This window comes from Geotrypetes seraphini, chromosome 2 (assembly GCF_902459505.1).
Source record: "Geotrypetes seraphini chromosome 2, aGeoSer1.1, whole genome shotgun sequence".
NCBI classification, from domain to species: domain Eukaryota; kingdom Metazoa; phylum Chordata; class Amphibia; order Gymnophiona; family Dermophiidae; genus Geotrypetes; species Geotrypetes seraphini.
Genome location: NC_047085.1, coordinates 85,597,982 through 85,620,250, shown reverse-complemented (window position 1 = coordinate 85,620,250; position 22,269 = coordinate 85,597,982). Strand labels below are relative to the sequence as shown.

The 22,269-nt window shown below is 45.7% G+C and overlaps 1 protein-coding gene across 2 annotated transcripts in view; it reads right to left on the bottom strand.

The window, feature by feature from the left end:
- The window catches only part of LOC117355187 (carbonic anhydrase 1-like), a 55,601-nt gene that overhangs the window by 3,399 nt on the left and 29,933 nt on the right, over positions 1 to 22,269 (bottom strand). For both annotated transcript variants that reach the window (XM_033933349.1, XM_033933348.1), the window contains exons 4-6: positions 12,002 to 12,097; positions 4,515 to 4,577; positions 2,048 to 2,203 (exon numbers count right to left, since the gene is read on the bottom strand). In XM_033933349.1, coding sequence (XP_033789240.1) covers positions 2,048 to 2,203; positions 4,515 to 4,577; positions 12,002 to 12,097 — 315 coding nt within the window. The remainder of the gene's footprint in view (positions 1 to 2,047; positions 2,204 to 4,514; positions 4,578 to 12,001; positions 12,098 to 22,269) is intronic.

Genomic DNA, 22,269 nt, shown 5'->3' with positions numbered 1-22,269 from the left:
TCAAACACTCTCACCCCAAGGTCCCTCTCCTCATATCAGCCTCTCACCTCTCAGCACATAAGGTTCCCTCGGATTTCTACTCCCCAAGTGTATCACTCTGCACTTCTTCACATTTAATTTTAGTTGCCAAACATTAGACCAGTGGTTCCCAACCCTGTCCTGGAGGACCACCAGCCAGTCAGGTTTTCGGGATAGCTCTAATGAATATGCAGGGAGCAGATTTGCATGCCTGTCACCTCCATTATATGCAAATCTCTCTCATGCATATTCATTAGGGCAATCCCAAAAACTTGACTGGCTGGTGGTCCTCCAGGACAGGGTTGGGAACCACTGCATTAGACCATTCTTCTAACTTATACCGATCTCTTTTCATGTTTTCCACTCCCTCCGGGGTATCTACTCTGTTACAAATCTTGGTATCATCCGCAAAAAGGCAAACCTTACCTTCTAACCCTTCAGCAATGTCTCTCACAAACGTATTGAACAGAATCAGCCTCAACTCCGATCCTTGTGGTACTCCACTATTCACCTTTCCTTCCTCCGAGTGAATTCCATTAACTACCACACTCTGGCTTCTGTTCGCTAACCAGTTTCTAATCCAGCTAACCAACTGGGGTCCTAAATTCTGCCTATGAAGTTTATTCAAGAGCCTCTTGTGTGGAAACATGTCAAAGGCTTTGCAGAAATATAAGTAAATTGCATCTAGCACACAACCTTGATCCAATTCTCTGGTCACCCAGTCAAAGAATTCAATCAGATTTGTTTGGCATGATTTACCTTTAGTAAAGCCATATTGCCTCAGATCTTGTAACCCATTTGGTTCTAGGAATATGGATATAATTAGAAAAATATTATTTAAATGTTGACAAATGAATTTGTAGAATTTTCTAATTTTGTGCACAGAATTTTACAAAGCAAAAAGCCCAAATGTTCCACAGTTCCAAAAAACAAAAGAAAAATAGACTGTGGAAAGCAATGACTTGATGAGGCGTTTATTATGACAAAATAAAGGTAGAAGTACAAAAAGAATAAGAATAATGTCCCCTTGATGAATAACTGACGTGTGGTGTAATACGGACCCTACACGGTCCTTGTATTGGCAAAAAGCCTTCTTCAGGGGTCCAAGTCAGCATTCACTCATTGGTATAAAGCACTTTTTTTTCACTGCTGCTTCGCAGAAGTGCTTTAATTCATTCCAGTGTCTCCACGGACAAGGTTTTATTTATTTATTTAATACCAATGAGTGAATACTGACTTGGACCCCTGAAGAAGGCTTTTTGCCGAAACAAGGACCGTGTAGGGTCCGTATTACACCACACGTCAATTATTCATCAAGTGGACATTATTCTTATTCTTTTAGTACTACTACCTTTATTTCAAAATAATAAACGCCTCATCAAGATCATTGCTTTCCACTGTCTGTTTTTCTTTTGGTTTTTTGATGCACAGAATTTTGACATTTTTTTTTTGCATACAATTCCTCCAGGAGTAATATCTGTCTCAAATTGACAGTCTCTCACTCTATTCTTTCCCAGGTCTTCTCTCAGCGCTTTGTTAAGGAAAAGTTCTTTCTCTCAGGGGAGTCTCTTCCTTTAGGACCTCCTCTCTCAGGGACCTCCCTTCAGTAACTCTGAGCTAGGCATATATCTTTCTCCCTGCCTGAGTCCCTCTGACTCAGCAGGGCTATATTACTTTCTTACTGGGTTTCAGCACTGAGCTCCAAAGTTCAGTGCATTCTGGGACAGGTAGTTCACCCAGATTTGTCTACCGTCCCCTGCTGCCCAGGGGTATAACTGCAGCTTAAATGAGGGGAAATCCTTGAATCTCCCAGTCACATATTAATTTCACCTGAACTTTGACCTAGTAGTACAGTATATAGTAATTTATTTGGAAATTTTTACAGATTCTTAACAGATTTACAGTATATTTCAGTTGGCATGTTGTTCTAACCTGTTTTAGAGGCACATTAGTATCCCAGAAATTCCTGGTTTTTTTCTAGCCAGGACAGCAAAGTCATGGAAGATTTGAAATAGTAACTACACAGTACCTGCTGGGAGCTCACAGGAACAGGATCTTTGAAGATAATCCATGTAACGGATTCATGACAGGGAGGATGAGTTTGGGAGCCATGATAAGTCCAGTAATCGTGGGATGCCGGAAACAGGGTAGACGGGTCAAAATCAGTAAATTGAGCTTTTTTACCCTTGAAAAAAAATATATAAATATTTATCTCCATGTCTGATAATGTGGTAAATATAATGCTTTCAGTCTTACTAATGAAATAATATTTATAATTACTAGATAATAAAAGAAAATGATTTATTTCAAATCTGGTTAACAATGAGGGATATGTTTCAAAAGAATTTCTCCTGTTCTGTACTCAAGACAAAACTCTTTCAGGGAACCCAGCATTTATGATTACTATAAGTACCGTAACTTTCCTTTCTATATAATATGTTGTAAAAATCCAGATCAGCACATTCAGGTCTGCATTGACCATTGGGTCAATATCCAGCCAATGATGAACAGCAGCTTTTCAAACATTGACTGCCGCCAGCTAAAATAAACCCATATATTCAGTGCTGGGTCATATCAGGGCCCTGGTAATGAATACAGCCAATATTCAGTGTCTTAATTGCAGAGCTGACCATGAAAAGTGTCCGCCTGCGCTCGGCTAGCTATGTGGGTAGCAATATTAAATATCACTGGTGGCCACATAACTGCTGGCTCTAGCCAGACACCACCACTGGACTTCCCTGGCACTAGCCAGGGAGTGCTGTAGTGCAGCGTTTCTCAGCTCGGTCCTGGAGTGCCCCCTTGCCAGTCAGGTTTTTAGGAGATCCACAATGAATATGCATGAAAGAAACTAGCATATATCAGAGGCAGGGCATGCAAATCACGTTTATGCATATTCATTGTGGTTACCCTGAAAACCTGACTGGCAAGGGGGTACTCCAGGACCAAGTTGAGAAACTCTGCTGTAGCGGACAGAGGGTGTATTCAGCAGCACTGTCTGGAAAAGTGCCACTGCCTCCCAACCTGCTCAGCAAGGGTCTTTCCTGCCTCCTAAATCTACTAATTATTTCTATAACACTAATGGATGTACATGGTGCCTCTCTCTCTCCCCCCACCCCACATCCACTGGCAACTGCCCCATAGCACTCCCACCGCTGATTTTCTGAAGAAGAAGCAGCAGCGGCAAACTCAAACAGACCAGCTGTGGGACCTTCCCATACATATCCACGGCTGTCAGCTCTGCCCCGAAAGAAGAAGTGACGTTGGAGAGGGCAGACTGGCAGCCAAGAGTACACACGGGAAGGTCCCACAGCCCATCTGTTTCAGTTTGCGGGAAAGCAGCAGCAGTGACAGAACGAGAGAGAGATGTGCATGAGGGAAATGGTGCTGGTCCTGATCCCACCAGCTGTGCGGCCTGAATCTGTAAGTCTGTTTAAAAAAAAAAAAGGAATCGACTTGAATTGAGAATTGGACAGCACTAGAGCCCACTAGGGACAGAGAAAGTACCTGTATGGGATAAAATTTAAACCATTTTGATTGTACCACAAAAAAGCGCTATATTATATCCATGACCTTCCTCCCCCTTCTTACAAATCAAAGATCATCTTAACCTAACTGCAGTGATACCCATGCTAAAGCTTTTAAATTTGGAACAGGACCCTAGCACTTCAACTTTAAGATATCTGAAGATGGGCCAAAGACTCAGGGCTAGATTCACTAAGCAAACCAATCGTGTACCAATCAGTTTGTGACCCCCTTTGCGGCCCGATTTCCCTATGACCTGATTCACTAACTTCTGTCCCGATTATCTTCCGATCTGTGCATTCAAATGAGGGGGAACGGCATTGAAATGTAGGCAGGCAGTGATTCACTAACAAAAACCCTGCAACACCGACTGGGCTGGCCGATCACAAACAAGCGACTACTGGGGACCAGTCGTTCACTGCTTTCCGACTGCCATCTCCTGCTTTCTGCCTGCTGTCTACTCCGACTCTTCTGCTCTCTGCTGCAATTTTCTCCTGCCAGCCTGCTCTGTCCCGAATTTCCTCTCCTGCTCCCTGCCCCGACTCTCTGTCAATTTGCTCCTGCCGGACTGCTCTGCCCCTGACTCTCCTGCTCTCTGCCCCAAGCGCTGCCCTGGCCTTCCCCCGCAGTGCGAGCCCGTGGTTTTAACCTGCGGGTTAAAAACACGGGCTCGCTGGACTAAAGTTTAAAAAAAGTCGCTGCTCTTCGACGCATGCGCAGACCATCTACAGATGGTCTGTGCATGTGTTGGGATCGCTACAGAACGATCCGGGTGCTCGGTTGGGGGCGTGATTCCAATCTCCTTCATTTGCATGAGGGCAATTCATGAATCAGTTCCCCCCCCGGACACAGATTGGATCGGATCCTTCATGGATCAGATCCTATCCGTGCCCTTAGTGAATCTAGCCCTTAATGACTCTTTGCTCTGACAATTCCACACTTTCACAAGCTTAAGGAATAATCATAATACTCACCTTCGTTTTAATAGAATCCAACGCATCAATGATTTTCTGCAAGTTAGGGTTGTCAGCACCAATCTATACACGAAAAAGCATGTAGAAGAATGAATTGTTAATTATTCCAGCTACAGTTAATCTTTATTATGAAACAAATGCACATGTGGTTCGATACTGAAATGTCCACAGACAGTGGGAGGGGGGGGGGGAGGGGGGATATAACTTGTATTACTACAGCTGTGGGGAAAGAAGGTTGGGGTAAGTTACTTTATCCTACCACTGATCTCTTTAAGGTAAAGTGGGTCTGGCAAATACCTGTGTTGGATTTTGAAAGTCTGCATGTTCACATGGTGATGATTAGGGAGCTATCCTCCAGAACTTTGGAGAAAAGAAGGGAGAGGGGAGATATGATAGAGATGTTTAAATACCTTTGTTGTTTGGAATCTGGACCTTGCCTCTTCAGAGCAGATCACTGGTGAGGATTTGCGTCTCCTCATGCGACATCTTCCGAGACTGACATGCTCGGTGGTGTTGCAGGAACAGCACTATAAATTCTTGTTGAGACTTTACATTTCCCCATATAAGGCCTTGGTGGCTGGTATTGCTACTCATGCTGAATGCCCTAAATGCCGTTCTGCCCCTGCTGGTTTGTTTCATATGTTTTGGTCCTGTGACAGAATACAAACCTTCTGGTCTTTTGTTGGGCTTCATCTACAGGCGATCTTAAAGACACGACTTCCCCTTGGAGCGAAGGTTTTTCTTTTTTATCACTTTACCTCTTTGGGACTTTCTAGGGGTAATTCCCTGTTGCTGCAGAAGGCTTTTTTGTTATCTCGTAAATGTATCCTCTTGTTATGGAGGCAGGCTGAGGTGCCTACTCTCACCATGTGGAAAAATGAACTGTTTACTTTGTTGAAGTTTGAATATTTGGATACTATGAAAAGTGGCCCTGGTCAATGGAGGAAATTCCGAGCGATTTGGGCTCCGGTCTGGGACAATTTGTCTCCGGGTGCCCGAAGTGCTCTTCTGAAATAATTTCTGACACTGGAGTGTTTGGGGGGGGTGAGGGGTGGGTGGGGGGGGTTGGGGGGGTGGGGGGGGTTGGGGGGGTGGGTTGTTCTTGGCTTTTGATGAGTATCTTTTGTCTCCGCGCAGAAACAACGCGGTAGACCCTTTTGTCTTGTGTTTTGCTTTGTTTCTGGTTCTTTGTATTCAGATTGTGGTTTCCTTCTTTGTATTCTTCTTTTCTTAATAAAAGAAAAAAATTTACACGAAAAAAAAAAAAAATACCTTTGTAATGTAAATGCGCATGAGTCGAGTCTCTTTCATTTGAAAGGAAACTCTGCAATGAGAGGGCATAGGATTAAGTTAAGAGGTGATAGGCTCTGAAGTAATCTAAGGAAATACTTTTTTTACAGAAAGGGTGGTAGATGCATGGAATAGTCTCCCAGAAGAGGTGGTGGAGGCACAGACTGTGTCTAAATTCAAAAGGGCCTGGGATAGGCACGTGAGATCTCTCGGAGAGAGAAAAAGATAATGGTGACTGGGGATGGGCAGACTCGATGGGCCAATTGCCTTTATCTGTCATCATGTTTCTATGTAACAGTAGTTCTTAAACTTGTCCTGGGGGATCCCCCAGCTAGTTGGGTTTTCAAGATATCCCTAATGAATATGCTTGAGGCAGATTTGCATATAACAGAGGTGACAGGTCAGGTTTAAGAAACACTACTCTAGAATTTAACTGTTTTGCAAAGGGAGGTGTTCTTGAACTCCAGAAATGAAAGCACAATTCCCTTCTCAAACATGCCTCAAAAATTCCAGATCCAACTGGGTAGTTATGAACAAAAAGAGGAGAAGTACCTTGATAATAAACATCCAATGACAATAATAGTGGAAGGAGGTCAAAGAAGTAAGGGCTGGAGAAGCTGGGGCTCTTTTCCCTGGAAAAGCGGAGACTTAGAGGGGATATGATTGAAACTTATAAGATCATGAAGGGTATAGTGAAGGTAGAGAGAGACAGATTCTTCAGACTGGCGGGGGCAACAAAAACTAGAGGGCACTCAAAAAAATTGAAGGGAGATAGGTTCAGAACAAATGATAGGAAGTTCTTCTTCACCCAGAGGGTGGTGGACACCTGGAATGCGCTTCCAGAGGGGGAGGTTGAGCAGAGTACGGTTTTGGGTTTCAAAAAGGGATTCTGAAGGGTAAGGGTAAGGAATTCCTGAAGGGTAAGGGAATCCAGGGGTACAATTAGAGGGTTACTATACAAGACAAAATGCTCTTGAGTAATAGATCACTACAGGTCATTGACCTGGGGGGGGGTGCCGCCGCGGGAGCGGACTGCTGGGCATGATGGACCTATGGTCTGACTCGGCAGAGACAATGCTTATGTGCTTATGTGCTTAACAGACAGAAGAATCACATGTTGAGTCTCATTGAAAAGAGAGCCAGTTTACTGAAGACAACCTGATGACTAAGTTTCAGCTACAGCCTGCATCAGGAGTCATCAAATTTTCAGAAATTAACAAAACACAGGTTCTACTAGGAGATAATTGAAGATTCCTCGCTAGTCTGTCGATATAATCACTTTAAAAATCACACTGTCTCATAAAGGATCTATACATATCAAGCAGAATATACAGTACAAACTGTATAAATAGAGATTTTATAAAAAAGCACAACTTACTGTCTAGATGATATGGGGGCAAATATTAAAAATGATTTAAATGGGCAGGAAGCCCTCCTGCCCACTTAAATTGCTTCCCACTGCCTAAGTGGGGATATTCGGTGGCGGTTAACAGGAGAGTGCCACTGAATATTCTTTCAGACCATCTGATTAAAAAGTGGGCAGGTCAAGGGCAGTGCTGGGGCAGCACTAGGGAGGAGCCCCAACTTATACAGATGCTGATACTGAATATTGGGCCAGCACCCACATAACTAAAAAAAAAAAACCCCAAACTCTATTCCTGACAGCCCTGACCATGCCTTCCTCCCAATTCCCCCGGCAATGTCCCCCTTTGCCCTCCCCCCATCGTATGACAACAAACCCCCCTGTCAAGTCCCCCCATCTCCCCCCAATGTCCAAGTAGGCCCCCTGGTCCTATTTTTGTTCCTGGTGGTTCAGCAGGGGTCTTCAGAAGCAGGAGCACATCCCCCATGCTTCTGACCCTTGCTGCCGCTGACCTTTGCTGGCAACCCTGGCACTGAATATCTGGAATTGTTGCTGACCATGGGAGGCAACCTGGCTACCTCTCGGCTCAGTATCAAGCCCGTTCTGTATACGCATTAGCTGTTATAAAATATGGCAATGCATGTAGACTCAGAAGGACCTCCCAGAATATATCCACCTTTAAACCTCTGCATCAGATAAGTTTAGGCCAGTGGTCTCAAACACGCGGCCTGCAGGCCGCATGTGGTTCTCCAGGTGCTATTTTGCGGTCCATGGTCTGGACGCGATGATCAACTGTAAAGCTGCGGCCGCCGGTGGCTCCTTGTGCCATCCACACCAGCATTTCTCTTCCCCCTTCCCTTGTGGAGCAGCAGGGTGTCTGGCCGGCTCAGTCGATCGATCCGTTCAAAGCCGCAGGTGGCGGCTCCTTGTGCTATCTACTCCTGCATCGGAAGCCTCGCTGATGTCACAACATCAGCGAGGCTTCTGACGCAGGCGTGGATCTCGCAAGGAGCCGCCACCCGCGGCTTTGAACGGAATGATCGACTAGGAGCCGGCCAGACACGCTGCTGCTCCACAAGGAAGGGAACGGAAGGGGAGGGGAAAGAAAAATGCTCTGCTGCATATGAAAGGAGGACCCTAGGGAAATGCTGCTGCTGCTGCTGCACAGGGAAACGGAGAGGGAGGGAAGGGGGAAAAGAAATGCCTCTCCTGCACAGGAAAGGGGGGAGGGAAATGCTGCTTCTGCTGCTGCTGCATAAGGAAAGGGAGGGGAAGGGAAAGGGGAAGAGAAATGCTTCTACTGCACAGGAAAGGGGGAAGGGAAATGCTGCTTCTGTTGCTGCAGCACCCAATTGGGGAAAGAGAGGGAAGGAAGGAAGACAAGGGAGAGGAGAGGAACAAGTTCATGGGAGGGAGGGAAAGAAAGGAGATATCAGACCATAGAGGGGGAGGGAGAGATGCCAGGGCATGGGGGAGGGAAGGAGACAGATGCCAGACCAGGGAAAGGAAGGAAGGAGGGAGGGAGAGAAAGGAAGGACGAAAGAAGAGCGAGATAGGAAGGGAAGGTAAGACATGGAAACGCAGATTTTGAAAATAAAGCAGAAAAATTGAATATTAAGTTAATGCCAAAGATGGATGCAAGGCAGAAAGTGAAGACGGAGAGAAAAACAGTCAAAGGACAAGAAGGCCCTGGAAACATAATTAAAAGCACAGAAAAATAAAGTTACCAGCCAACAAAGGTAGGGAAAATGATTTTATTTTCAATATAGTTATTGAAATGTGTCAGTTTTGAGAAAGAAAAGATATTAAACTTTAAATTTTGCATAAGGTAAAACTCTTTATAGTTTATATATATTTCCTTTTAACTGTTAAAGGAAAGTTTTATAAACAATAAAGAGTTTTACCTCATGCAAAATTGTCATTTCTTTAATAAGACATTAACTATTTTTTTCTGCGGCCCTCCAAGTACCTACAAATCCAAAATGTGGCCCCACAAAGGGTTTGAGTTTGAGACCACTGGTTTAGGCAGTTTCAAAAAATTGTTAAAAAGACATCTCTTTTGTATGATGAAATACAGGAGCTGAAGCATTTTTTATTTATATGTAGGTACTGGCCACCTATTCTATGAGATTTCATGGATGTTTGCCTTTTTATTGTGTATATGCTGTGATTTTTGTTACGTATGTGTTTTGATTATGTATATACCATGTTGTAACCCGATTATGTATATACCATGTTGTAACCCACCTTGGGAAAGGCGGGCTATAAATTAAAAAAAACATAAAGGTTTCGATAATGTACTTCTAAGGGAAATTGTGTTTGCTATAACAAAATGAGATAAATGAACACAAAAATGTACATCCCAAAAAATAATGTTGGGGTGTAGTAATGAGACTAGTAAATGAAACATTATTTCCCAGCATAACTCATCCTTTAAATCAATAATAAAGAACAATGATAGATGTTTCAGTTAAATTCCATACAACCCAGTGATCTTAATGCTGAATTAGAATGGTGGTCTTTAATGTAAATGAGAACAATGGAGTTTTTATATTTTTGTCCAATCAGGTTGCAAGAGCCAGCCATGTGATTATGATTTTAAAGGGTGAGCTAGACATTGCCACCAACTTTTATGGATTATAGCCTGAACTACACTTCTCCCTCTGTATTAGCGGTTTCAGCATTCGCGATTTCAATTATTCACGGTTTTTAGCTTGCTGACTCTTCCCCCCCCCCCAATTGCATCAGCTTGGATAGAGAAATCTCTGATTCCAAGTGTTTACAAAGAAAATAGCTGATTCCCAGCACTTTCTTCATCGTGTTTTGCCTCTCCTTCAAGAACAGGCCACCATGTTATTTGCGGTTTCACCATATTCACGATGGTTTTTAATAGAAAACAGCGAATAACATATGAAAAAGTTATTCACGGTTTTTCTATATTCGCGGGTCTGTTAATCCCCTATCACAGCGAATACGGAGGGAGAAGTGTATACACGAAGCACCAAATTTTGACCCCTTCCTTGACGGAGATGAAACATTGGTCATGTTCAGACTGTTTCCCTGATGTAGACAAAATATTGACCATGTTTATGGTTGGTCTGGTTGATCAAAACTAAGTGCAAAATTTGAGCCCTGATTTTCATAAAGTTGAGACATAAAGGACCCCTTTTACAAAGCCACAGTTACAGCCCCTTTTACAAAGCTGCTCCTGACGCTCATAGGAACTCTACGAGCGTCGGGAGCAGTGCAGAGCATTCAACGTGGCTCCCTGTGCTAATAACTGCTATTGTGGTTTAGTTAAAGGGGGGGGGGGGGGGATAGGAATTGAATAGGCTTTTGTGCATTTGCCAAGGGACAATTGCTACCACAGCTTTGTAAAAAGGGCCCAAAATATGGTTAAATATTTTAAGAATTATTATATTTAGTATTAAAAGATTGATGATGATATTTATTTATTTGAATTTTTAGCCTGCCCTCTCAAAGGAGCTCAGAACGGGTTACAAATCAGGTACTCAAGCATTTTCCCTATCTGTCCCAGTGGGCTCACAATCTATCTAGTGTACCTGGGGCAGTGGAGAAATTAAGTGACTTGCCCAGGGTCACAAGGAGCAGTACGGGGTTTGAATCCATAACCTCAGGGTGCTGAGGCTGTAGCTTGGATGAGCAGTGAGTAATAAAGGCTGATACTCATTTAAACTATGCCATCATTTGTTGGTTCAAACAAATTTCTACATAAAATAGTAAAAAAGATAAAAGAAAAAAAAAATCTTTTTTATGAGTTGGTAATGCTGAAGATAGGATGGAATATCAAAGTTATTATTGATTGAAAGTGATCAGCTGTGCTGGGAAATTCCTATTGCTTGGGCTGATTTGCCATGCTTTGGAAATAATTGCCCATGAAAAAGTTTGTACTTTAAATGACAGAGAGTCAAAAGGGAAGGCAACAAAGCCACAAAGAGCAATGGATCAACTGCATCAAGTTCATAAGAAGAGGAGTCAGGGGCTGCCAACTTGAATAGTGACAGATTTAGCAAATCCTGAGATGTAAGTGGGGAGATGAACTGAACAGGACTTCTTACCTAGCACCTTTAATAAAATATTATTTTTGTTAAATCTGTTGTGTGGCCCTGTTTATCAGGGCTCCAGGCCCGCCCTTGTTCACGTTACCACAGGTCTTAGTAGCAGGCTGGCTTGGCTACTGTTCCTAAGCTAAGGGCAGAAAGGTGAGGCGTGACAGCTGAGAGAGATCCTTAACTAAAGCAAGATAAACACAGGCAACCAGGCAGATGGGGATGGGTCAAATACATGCTGACGATGGTGGGCTGACATCTGCTGCGTTATTATTACTGTGTAATATTCAGAGGTGTAGCAATGTTCGTTGGGAGTAGCAAAAATGAAAGAGGCTGGTGGCACCTTATAGGTTAACCAGTTTATTGAGGCATGAGCTAACAAAGATAAGAGTTCATTTTGTCAGACGTCATAACTGTGGCATAACTGACAGAAACCAATCGCCTTCTAATAATAAAGGGCTCCTTTTACTGAGGTGCGCTAGCGTTTTTAGCGCACGCAGCAGATTAGCGAGTGCTAACCTTGTGCTACACGGCTAGAACTAACGCCAGCTCAATGCTGGCGTTAGCGTCTAGCGCGCGCTATTCCGCACGTTAAAGCCCTAACGCAGCGTAGGGCGATGGTCTTTGACCAGAGGACCGCCGCGTTGGCGGACTGCTGGGCATGACGGACCACTGGTCTGACCCAGCAGCAGCAATTCTTATGTTCTTAGTAAAAGGAGCCCAAAGTGAGAAAGAGTATAAGGAAGCCTTGCTGTGGCACTGACCTTCAGAAAAGAAGTAGCAATGGCCCAGCCATCAGGATGATTTACAGCCTCAGCACAGTTGCCATATTTGTCTGAATTCCAATGAACTACGTGAAACTGGAAAGAAAAAAAAAATATAATTTAAACAGCATTGTAAAAACATATCTAACTTGTGATATAACATACATGGTTGGTCTAGGTCACAATTCTGTTACTGCTTTCCAAAATAAGAAATATTATAATACAAATGCAAGAATATAAAAAAGAAAAAAGTTATGGAAGGAGAGATGCGATTATACCCTGCATTATGTTGTGGACCAGAGAAGGAAATCCTGATTGGGAGGCAGAACTGTGAGCCGGCATCTGATGTCATCAGGGACACCCTTCCTGCCTTTTAAAACCAAGTGTAGCAGCTGAGGATGTGGAGGAGAGAAGCAATTTTACCTTGCATTTTGCTGTGAACCAGAGAAGGAAATCCTGATTGGGAGGCAGAACTGTGAGCTGGCATCTGACATCATCAGGGACACCCTTCCTGCCTTTTAAAACCAAGTGTAGCAGCTGAGGTGGCAGCAGCCAGTGTGGTTGCTCTATTTGCCCTCTCGTAACAGTTCCTTTTGAGAAGGGTGCTGAAAAGTTCTCAAGCCAACCAACCAACTTCCTAAATTCTGAGTGTTATTTTGCCACTGTAGCTGAAAAGAGTGTGATTGAATTAAGTGCCAATTTGCACAACCAAAATTCTATGTTTTGGCTGTTTCAGATCATTGATTGAACCGTATCCACGGCATTCTCTTCTTGGTTGGGCTGAGAACTTTTCAGCAACCTCTTGTACTGAGTATTGGAAGCTGCTCTCCCCTTTTTCCCCTTTTTATTGTTACAAATTTGAATGAAAGTAATTTCTTATTAACTACGTGTTTAAGTATATTTGGTTCTGGATATTAGATTAGATATCATCCAACTTATGTTTTGATTGCATTTTGTAGTTTATTAAAAATGAAAAAATAAGTTAAGAGGCAAAAATTTTAAAAGAATGATTTGATAAAAGATTCAAATACCAGTATTTCTAAACTAGATGGTGTTAAAAGTAACAAATTGACAGACCTCTGGAATAACTTGCCACTTTCGATTAAGAAGCTTAGGCCCTTTCTTATCATTCAGGAAGGCTTTGAAGACAATTCTGTTCGCCAAACAGTTTGGAAATTAACTACTTCTACCTCTCCTGCTTAAGGGCTAAATTCACAAAGCAAACCGATTGTGTACCGATTGGTTTGCGACCCCTTTACTATCAAATTTCCATCCGGCCTGATTCACTTACCTCTCCTGCGATCCGCTTCGAATCCGTGCATGCAAATGAGGTGAAATGCATGCATATTGGACAGCGACCCGATTCACTATACCAAGGGCTCCTTTTATCAAGGTGTGCTAGCGGGGTTAGCGCGTCGGACATTTCATCATGCGTTAACTACTGCAGCAAGCCAAGCCAAGCCGCGGCAACTCCCGTGGCAAGCCTCATCAATGGAGGCATTAGCGACTAGCGCGGCAGGTGGTTTAACGCATGGTATTCCGCGCATTAAACCCCTACCGCAGCTTGATAAAAGGACCCCCAAATTTCTGATCTGACTGGGCTGGCCGATCACCTGATGAAGCGACTGCTGGGGACCGTTGAAAACATCTTTCCGACTGGAAGCCCTGCTCTCTGCCCTGCAATCTCTCCTGCATGCTTGCCCCGAATGCTGCCCTGGTCAACCCTGCTTCTTAACTCCTGCTGCTCATTTTTCCAATGCTCTTCTCCTGCCTGCCCAAACTGCTGCCTGTCCCAAACTTCCATGATTTCCTGCCTGCCTGGACTCTCCCACCCTTCCCCGCAGTGCAGCCCGTGGTTTTAACCCACGGGCTCTAAGCAGGTTAAAACCATGGGCTTCATTTATCTTTTTATTATTAGTGAGGCAGCTGGCAAGAGCGGGACTAGCTTTCTGGGAGCCACGCGGGTTGGGGTACGTGGCAGTGGCGGAGTTTGGTTCAGTCTCTCCGAAGTCTTGCCGCAAGTACAAAAAAGTAAAAAGAAAAGATTGTTGGTCCTATGGTCTGCGCTTGCACGCGGATCGCGCATGCACGATCCATGCAGGCAGATGGGGGCGTTCCTCCGATTGCCCCCATCTGCATATTTTTGGTTTCTGAATTGATCGGACCTCACAGGATCTGGCAGGTTAGTGAATCCTGGTCTAAGTTATTTTCTCTTCTAGTTCTTTTGTATTTTTCCTTTTCTTAATGTTAACTGAGTTGCGCTCCAAATTGGCTCATGACCCAGTTTATAAAACTAAGGGCGTTTTTAGCGCACACAGGATATTACCGCGCGCTACACCGTACACTTTGCGGCTAGAACTAATGCCACCTCAGTGCTGGCGTTAAGGTCTAGCGTGCGCGGCAATTCAGCATGTGCTATTCCATGCGTTAATGCCCTAATGCAGCTTAGTAAAAGGAGCCATAAGTTTTAGTTTAGTTTAGTGTACTTCTTCACCTTATATATGACTTTTTTTGTGTGATAATTTAGAAATGATCAGATGTAATGAATAACAATGTGAATTTGTTAGAAATATATTACAGCGATGATATTTGTTACAACTTTGTTGTTCCAGTAGATTCTCTCTCTCATTCTTAACACTGGTGATGTCATATTCTCCCCTCTTTTACTAAGGCGCGCTAGCCGATTTAGCACGTGCTAATTGATTTAGTGTGCGCTAAATGCTAACGCGTCTATAGAATATAATGTGGGTGCAGGCATTCGGGGTGGGTGCAGGCCTTCGGGATGGGTGCAGGCCTTCGGGATGGGTGCAACACCCGCTATTATTAAAACTCTGTTAATTTAATTTTCAAACATGAGGGGCATAATAATAAAAAAAGTCTAAGGGTCAGATTCACTAACCTGCCCAATCCGAGAAGGTCCGACGAATTCTCGAAGCCCCAATATGCAGATGGGGGCGATCAGAGGAACACCCCCATCTGCCTGCACGGATCGCTGTTCTGCAACCCGCGCGCATGCACAGTCCATCTGTAAATGGGCTGCGCATGCCCCTCCAAGCCGGGGCTGGTGTTTTTTTTTTAACATTAACTTTTTTTTTCTTTTTAGCCCTGTGAGCCCGTGGTTTTAACCCGCTTTAAACCTCCAGGTTAAAACCATGGGCTTGCAGGCCGGGGAAGAGCAGGAGAGATTTGGGGAAGATCAGGGCAGAGCAGGGCAGCATTCAGGGGGAAGATCGGGGCAGAGCAGGGTGGCATTCAGGGAGAAGATCGAGCAGGGTCACAGTTTAGGGGGTAGCCGATCGCCATCACAGCAGGGGAGATGAACCATCTCTCCTGCCGTGATGGTTGCGGTAGGGGGTGGGCATGTTGCCGGGGCCACTGAGCTTATCGCGGCAACTGTGATCAGCTCAGCGGCCTCTTATTCAGCACTTATACCTGTTTTGACTTGGTCTAAGTCAAAACATATAAGTGCCGACTAGGCAGCCTGTTTTAGGTTTTGGTTATACCTGCTGTACGACTATGTCTAGGTTGGCCCACCTCCTGCCCATCTCCCACCCTTTCCCCTCCTCTAAAAACGCCTCTTTTCGCTCTATGTGTTTAGAGGCAGGGGAGAGGCCTAAGCTGGTTTTAGATACGTCTAAAACCAGCTTTGGTTATGGGTACTTGGACGATCAGGCTTTTTGATCATCCAAGCAGTGGCGTACCTAGGGGGGGGCGGGCCGCCCCGGGTGCCAGCTCATTAGGGGTGCTCGAGCCTTGGAGTCATGGCCCGGGAACTTCCCTGCTATGGCCCGACTCCAAGGCTTCCGCGAGTCCCCGAAGTGATCCTGCCTGAGCCCTCTCTCTTAACTTCCATTCCCCCACGGCCACACCCCCCGTCGCCGTCGGAGCTTGGTCAGCAACTTCCGGTTTCCGGCTGGGTGGAAGCAAGAAAGGGAGCCCGAGCCGCGTGGGACACTGCAATTAAGGCAGGAACTGAGGGTGAGTATCGCTGGGCTGCTTGGCGGTGGTTTTATTGTTATTTTTTTTTTCTGCCCGAATCAATTTTTTAAAAACCCCAAAATCGGCCTCCCGAATCATCAACTGACCCTCCCCCCCTAAAGCAGGATCGGCAACTTCCTCTTGCTAGCCGGCTCCTGTTTTAGAGGGCGAGGGGGGAGGGTCAGTTGGGAATTGCTGCAATGTCCTGCTTCCCCTCTAGCCTCCTGACCCGTACCTAATTGCATTAGACAGTACTAGATGGGGAGTGTAGGCCTTAAGGGGTGGGGTGTAGGCCTTAAGAGGGAGGTGTAGGCCTTAAGGGGGGGGACAGACCTTTGGGTGGGAGGTAAAGACCTTCAGGGGGGTGTAGGCTTTCAGGGGGGGACAGATCTTCGGGTGGGGGGGTGCAGGCCTTCAGGGGGGTGTGCAGGCCTTCAGGGGGTGCAGGCCTTCAGGAGGTACAGACCTTCGGAGGGGTGCAGGCCTTCAGGGGGGGTGCAGGCCTTCAGGAGGTACAGACCTTCGGGGGGGGTGCAGGCCTCCAGGGGGGTGCAGGCCTTCAGGGGGGGTGCAGGCCTTTAGGGGGGGTGCAGGCCTTCAGGGGGGTGCAGGCCTTCAGGAGGTACAGACCTTCGGGGAGTGCAGGCCTTCAGTGGGGGTGCAGGCCTTCAGGGGGGGTGCAGGCCTTCAGGAGGTACAGACCTTCGGGGAGGGTGCAGGCCTTCAGGGGGGTGCAGGCCTTCAGGGGGGGTGCAGGCCTTCAGGAGGGTGCAGGCCTTCAGGAGGTACAGACCTTTGGAGGGGGGTGCAGGCCTTCAGGGGGGTGCAGGCCTTCGAGAGGGGGTGCAGGCCTTCGGGGTGGGTGCAGGCATTCGGGGTGGGTGCAGGCCTTCGGGATGGGTGCAGGCCTTCGGGATGGGTGCAGGCCTTCAGGGGGGACAGACCTTCGGGTGGGGGTTACAATCCTTCAGGGAGGGTGCAGGCCTTCAGGGGTGGGGTGTAGGCCTTCAGAGGGGGACAGACCTTCGGGTGGGGGGTACAATCCTTCAGGGGGGGTGCAGGCCTTCGAGAGGTACAGACCTTCGGGGGGGGGGGTACAGGCCTTCAGGGGGGTGCAGGCCTTCGGGGTGGGTGCAGGCCTTTGGGATGGGTGCAGGCCTTCAGGGGGGGACAGACCTTCGGGTGGGGTGTACAATCCTTCGGGGAGGGTGCAGGCCTTTGGGGTGGGTGCAGGCCTTCAGGGGGGGACAGACCTTCGGGTGGGGGGTACAATCCTTCGGGGAGGGTGCAGGCCTTCAGGGGTGGGGTGTAGGCCTTCGGGGGGAGGACAGACCTTCGGGTGGGAGGTAAAGTCCTTCGGGGGGGGGGGGGTGCAGGCCTTCAGGGGTGGGGTGTAGCCCTTCGGAGGGGGGACAGACCTTCGGGAGGGGTGCAGGCCTTCGAGAGGTACAGACCTTCGGGGGGGGGTACAGGCCTTCAGGGGGGTGCAGGCCTTCGGGGTGGGTGCAGGCCTTTGGGATGGGTGCAGGCCTTCAGGGGGGGACAGACCTTCGGGTGGGGTGTACAATCCTTCGGGGAGGGTGCAGGCCTTTGGGATGGGTGCAGGCCTTCAGGGGGGGACAGACCTTCGGGTGGGGGGTACAATCCTTCGGGGAGGGTGCAGGCCTTCAGGGGTGGGGTGTAGGCCTTCGGGGGGAGGACAGACCTTCGGGTGGGAGGTAAAGTCCTTCGGGGGGGGGGTGCAGGCCTTCAGGGGTGGGGTGTAGCCCTTCGGAGGGGGGACAGACCTTCGGGAGGGGTGCAGGCCTTCGAGAGGTACAGACCTTCGGGGGGGGGGTACAGGCCTTCAGGGGGGTGCAGGCCTTCGGGGTGGGTGCAGGCCTTTGGGATGGGTGCAGGCCTTCAGGGGGGGACAGACCTTCGGGTGGGGGGTACAATCCTTCGGGGAGGGTGCAGGCCTTTGGGATGGGTGCAGGCCTTCAGGGGGGGACAGACCTTCGGGTGGGGGGTACAATCCTTCGGGGAGGGTGCAGGCCTTCAGGGGTGGGGTGTAGGCCTTCGGGGGGAGGACAGACCTTCGGGTGGGAGGTAAAGTCCTTCGGGGGGGGGTGCAGGCCTTCAGGGTTGGGGTGTAGCCCTTCGGAGGGGGGACAGACCTTCGGGGGAGGGGGGTCCTGGTGTAAAAGTATACAGAGGGAGAGAGGGAAGGGGGGGTTCAAAGATATGTGCATATGCCAGACTTTGGGGGTTAGAAATAATGGGTCTAAAAACAGAGGAGTGGGAGAGAGACGGTGCATAATGGGATTTAGGGAGGGAAGGAACAGAAAGGGAGAGAACTTGGAAACAGGGGATGGTGTGGAGGGGGGATAGAGATACTGGATAGGAGGATAGTTGGGAACAGAAAGGGAGAGATGGTGGATCCTGGGGTGGTGGGGAGTTGAGAAAAGGTGAATCTGTGGATGGAGACAAAAAAAAGGAAAGATGCCAGATCTCCGGGAGAGGGAAGGGAAACGGAAGGGGAGGACAGAGATGGCAGACGGATGGTTAGCACGGAGAAAGGAGACCCTGGCAAGCAAGACAACAAGAGCCTGGGACCAACAAGATTTGAATATTGACCAGAGAACAAAAGGTAGAAAAAATAATTCTATTTTCTGTTTTGTGATTACAATATGTTAGATTTGAAAAGTGTACATGAGACAGCTTGAAATGGGAACTTTTCTATTTTTGTGAATGGCAAGGCTGAGTTCAGTTAAAATATATGCTTTATAAGAAAATATAATAATGTGTTTTATAAAGTTTATAAGCATTGCTGGCATACTCGGTGAGGTGTTCCTAGTGTTGGTGGTGGTGACAGCAGCGTGTCAATGTGTTGAGAGGAAGAGGTGATCTGGGAAATTCTGCTGAGCAAACTCTGGGCCCATTTCCACCCCCAGTTAGTCCACTCCACTCAACTGGTTCACACACTGAGTGGGTCTTTGGGTGTTATTTCTGGGTAGTTGTTTTAGAATCTCTTCCAGTGGTTTGTCAGTATCTCCTTCTGATCCAAGGAAGGAAACTTTGTCAATCTTAGCATTGACCTTCAGAATATGTTTGTAACAGCGCTGCTTGTGTGGCATTAGGCTATGTAGTGATCGAAAGAAAAAAACAGGCCTTTGCACATTTTTGCACTATATGGTGGGTGTATGAGGAGATTCATTTCCTGCACAGTTAAGTCCGTGTGAAGTTACCTTGTGCTGTATTTGACATCTAGCAAGGTTTCTGTTTGGAAAGGAAAGATCTAAGCTTAAAAATGAAGTGGTCAGAAGTTATGTTAAAAGTAGATAGCGTAGCTGGTTTTAAGAAAGGTTTGGACAAATTCCTGGAGGAAAAGTCCATTGTCTGTTATTAAGACATGGGGGAAGCGTCTGCTTGCCCTGGATTGGTAGCATGGAATGTTGCTACTCTTTGGGTTTTCACCAAGTACTAGTGACCTGGATTGGCTACTAGTGCTGCCCGATTCACGATTCAAATCGGTTCACCAATTCGAATCAGGTGAATCGACGAGTTCGGACTATTTCATGCCGCCGGACTCTTCCCATCTAATATAACTTCCGGTTTTGCGAAACAGTAAATTACATCGGAAGAAACGAAAGGAGTGGGAGAGTCAAGCGGCGAGCGAGCGGACCTCGTGCAGCAGACCTCGGCACTCAGCAGCAACAAATACTAGTTTTGGCTGGCTCTTTCCCCGCATTTCTCCTCTCTTCCCCACGATTTAATATCCAGTTCAGGCAGTAAGTAAATACATCGGCAGGGGGGGTCTGGTAAGTCTTGGGGGCTGGGGATGGAAGGTGAGAATCAGTTCTGTAGGCTATCAGAAATTTGCTTAATTATCTACTCACACAGAAAAGCAGTAAAGTCAATAGGTTCTCTGAGTGGGAACAACCTGTTTGATCTTGCACTCTTGTGATTGACCAATTGTTTATCACTGTTTAATTTATCACATTGATTAATTTGAGCACACCTGAGGTGTCCTATGATGATGTGCACTGCAGGCAGAGGGTGATTAACCTGTGCCTTATTGTGTAAAGCGCTGGAGAATTCTCTCCTCTCGCTTACCTCTCACGCTGAGGACACCCTGCTTCAGTATAATCATTTATTTTATTTATTTATTTATTTATTTAGATTTTTATCCCGTCCTCCCAGTAGCTCAGAACGGTCTACAATTATTATGTGGTCTTTTCCTCAAGTGCTGAGACATCAGGTTGTTCCCACTTGGAGAACCTATTGACTTTTACTGCTTTTCTGTGTGGCTTTAACATTTTTGCTATTCAGTATACCTAAACTATTATTCAGTAGAAAAAATTTGGTTTGTTCAATCAAATCCTGTGTGGACATTGGACTTCTATGAGTGAATGTTCTGCTTGATTGAACAAACTAAATTTTTTCTACTGAATAATAGTCTAGGTACAATGAAAGTAAATAGCAAAAATGTTTGAGTAGATAATTAAGGAAATCTTTTTCATATTGCTTGCTTATGGACTGGGAAAAAAGACTGTTCAAGCAAATGTCTCCAGAACTGCTTTAATGGAAAAATGTGATTTTTTTTTTTAAGTACTTTGTGAAATTTATTGTTGTTGTGAAATTTATTGTTGTACTTTGTTTAAACTTAAAAAGCGGTGTCATTAACAGTGAATCGAATCGAAAAATCGATTCAACTGGGTGAATCGAATTGAATGAAATATTTTTCTCTGAATCGGGCAGCACTATTGGCTACCATGAGAATGGGCTACTGGGCATGATGGACCATTGGTGTGACCCAGTTAGGCTATTCTTATGTTATGTTCTCATCTGTAGGGGCCTTTGTTTTCACTTCTTATTTTAATGTATTTTTTTCCTGGGAACTTATCAGTGTTTTTTTATAATGGGAACAAAATGGAAGAGAATTCTAAGTTGCTTTTAAGTTTGTTGTTTTAACCTTCTTACTCAGTCTCCAGATATGCTCCACTATCCCTACTAACCAGAATGGCCACTGCCTTGATCTTGTCAACTTCTCCAACTGTTCACTCTAATTTTTCCTCCTTTACTTCTTCCCCTCTCTGATCATCTAATAACTTTAACACTTAATCACCCCCCGCCCCTCCCCATTCCTGTTCAGCCTTTACCAATTCATTTAGCAATGTTCAGGCTATTTGATCCTTGTACTCTCCACCACTGCTTCATCTCTTCTCATACACTATGTTAACCAACTCTGTCAATTAAGTGATTTCTTCTTAACATACATTATGGATTTTCCCCCCTTTCTTTGACAGTGCTGCTGAACACCACTGCAGGAACTTGCAGAGTCACAGTCATTTGGATTATTGTGAAGCCAGCAACTGACGTACAGACTCTGTACTAACATGAAACGACATCGACCTAGTGGAGCTCAACAAAGAAAAATTAAAAAAGCAAAAGGGGAGGCGATTGAATCAATATCTGGATCTATGTTGAAATATGTAATGCTTTCAGCATCGCATAAAGGTAATGAAGAAGATTCTGAAGAAGTGCAAGCTGGCACATCCGAAATACCTGTAATAGAAACGCAAGATTCAGATGACCCTGAACTGAAAGAAGACAGTGAATCGTCATCTATAAGCACTGACACTGAGGAAGAGAATCTAATTGATAGCAAGAGTCAACACCAACAGCATAAAAATAACAGTGAAGAAGAAAGGGATGCTAGTAAAGACCAAGAGTTTGAAGAAATAGCGCATGAAATTTTACTTTATTGCGATATCGCTGCTTGGCCGGTACCAGTTCCAGATGACTTGAGAGTTAATCTGGTTAAGAAGGGAAGTGAACCTTTTCAAAATAAAAATGGGCCTTTCTCTGCTAGTCAGCGAGAAGGAAAAAAGAGCAAAGGATTCAGTCGACACTTAACAACCTCATGGTTCTATAAATCTTTACCAAAGGGCGAAAAAGTTTTGAGAACCTGGATGGTTTATTCAAAATCAAAAAATTGCTTGTTTTGTTTTTGCTGCAGATTGTTTGCAGATAGTGAGACAAAAGCTGGAACATCTGTCTTTGTAACTGGCTTTAAAAACTGGTGGAAATTAAATCCTAAAGTCCCTGAACATGAGCGATCAGAACAACATCTCTTCTGCTTAGAACAATGGAAGACCTTGGCAAGGGGACTGGAACTCCATAAAACTATTGATAGAATTCATGAAGTGGAAATGGATAAAGAGAGAAAATACTGGATAGACATTTTACATCGTGTTTTGGACGTAATTATGTTTTTGGCTAAACAAAACCTTCCTTTCCGTGGTCAC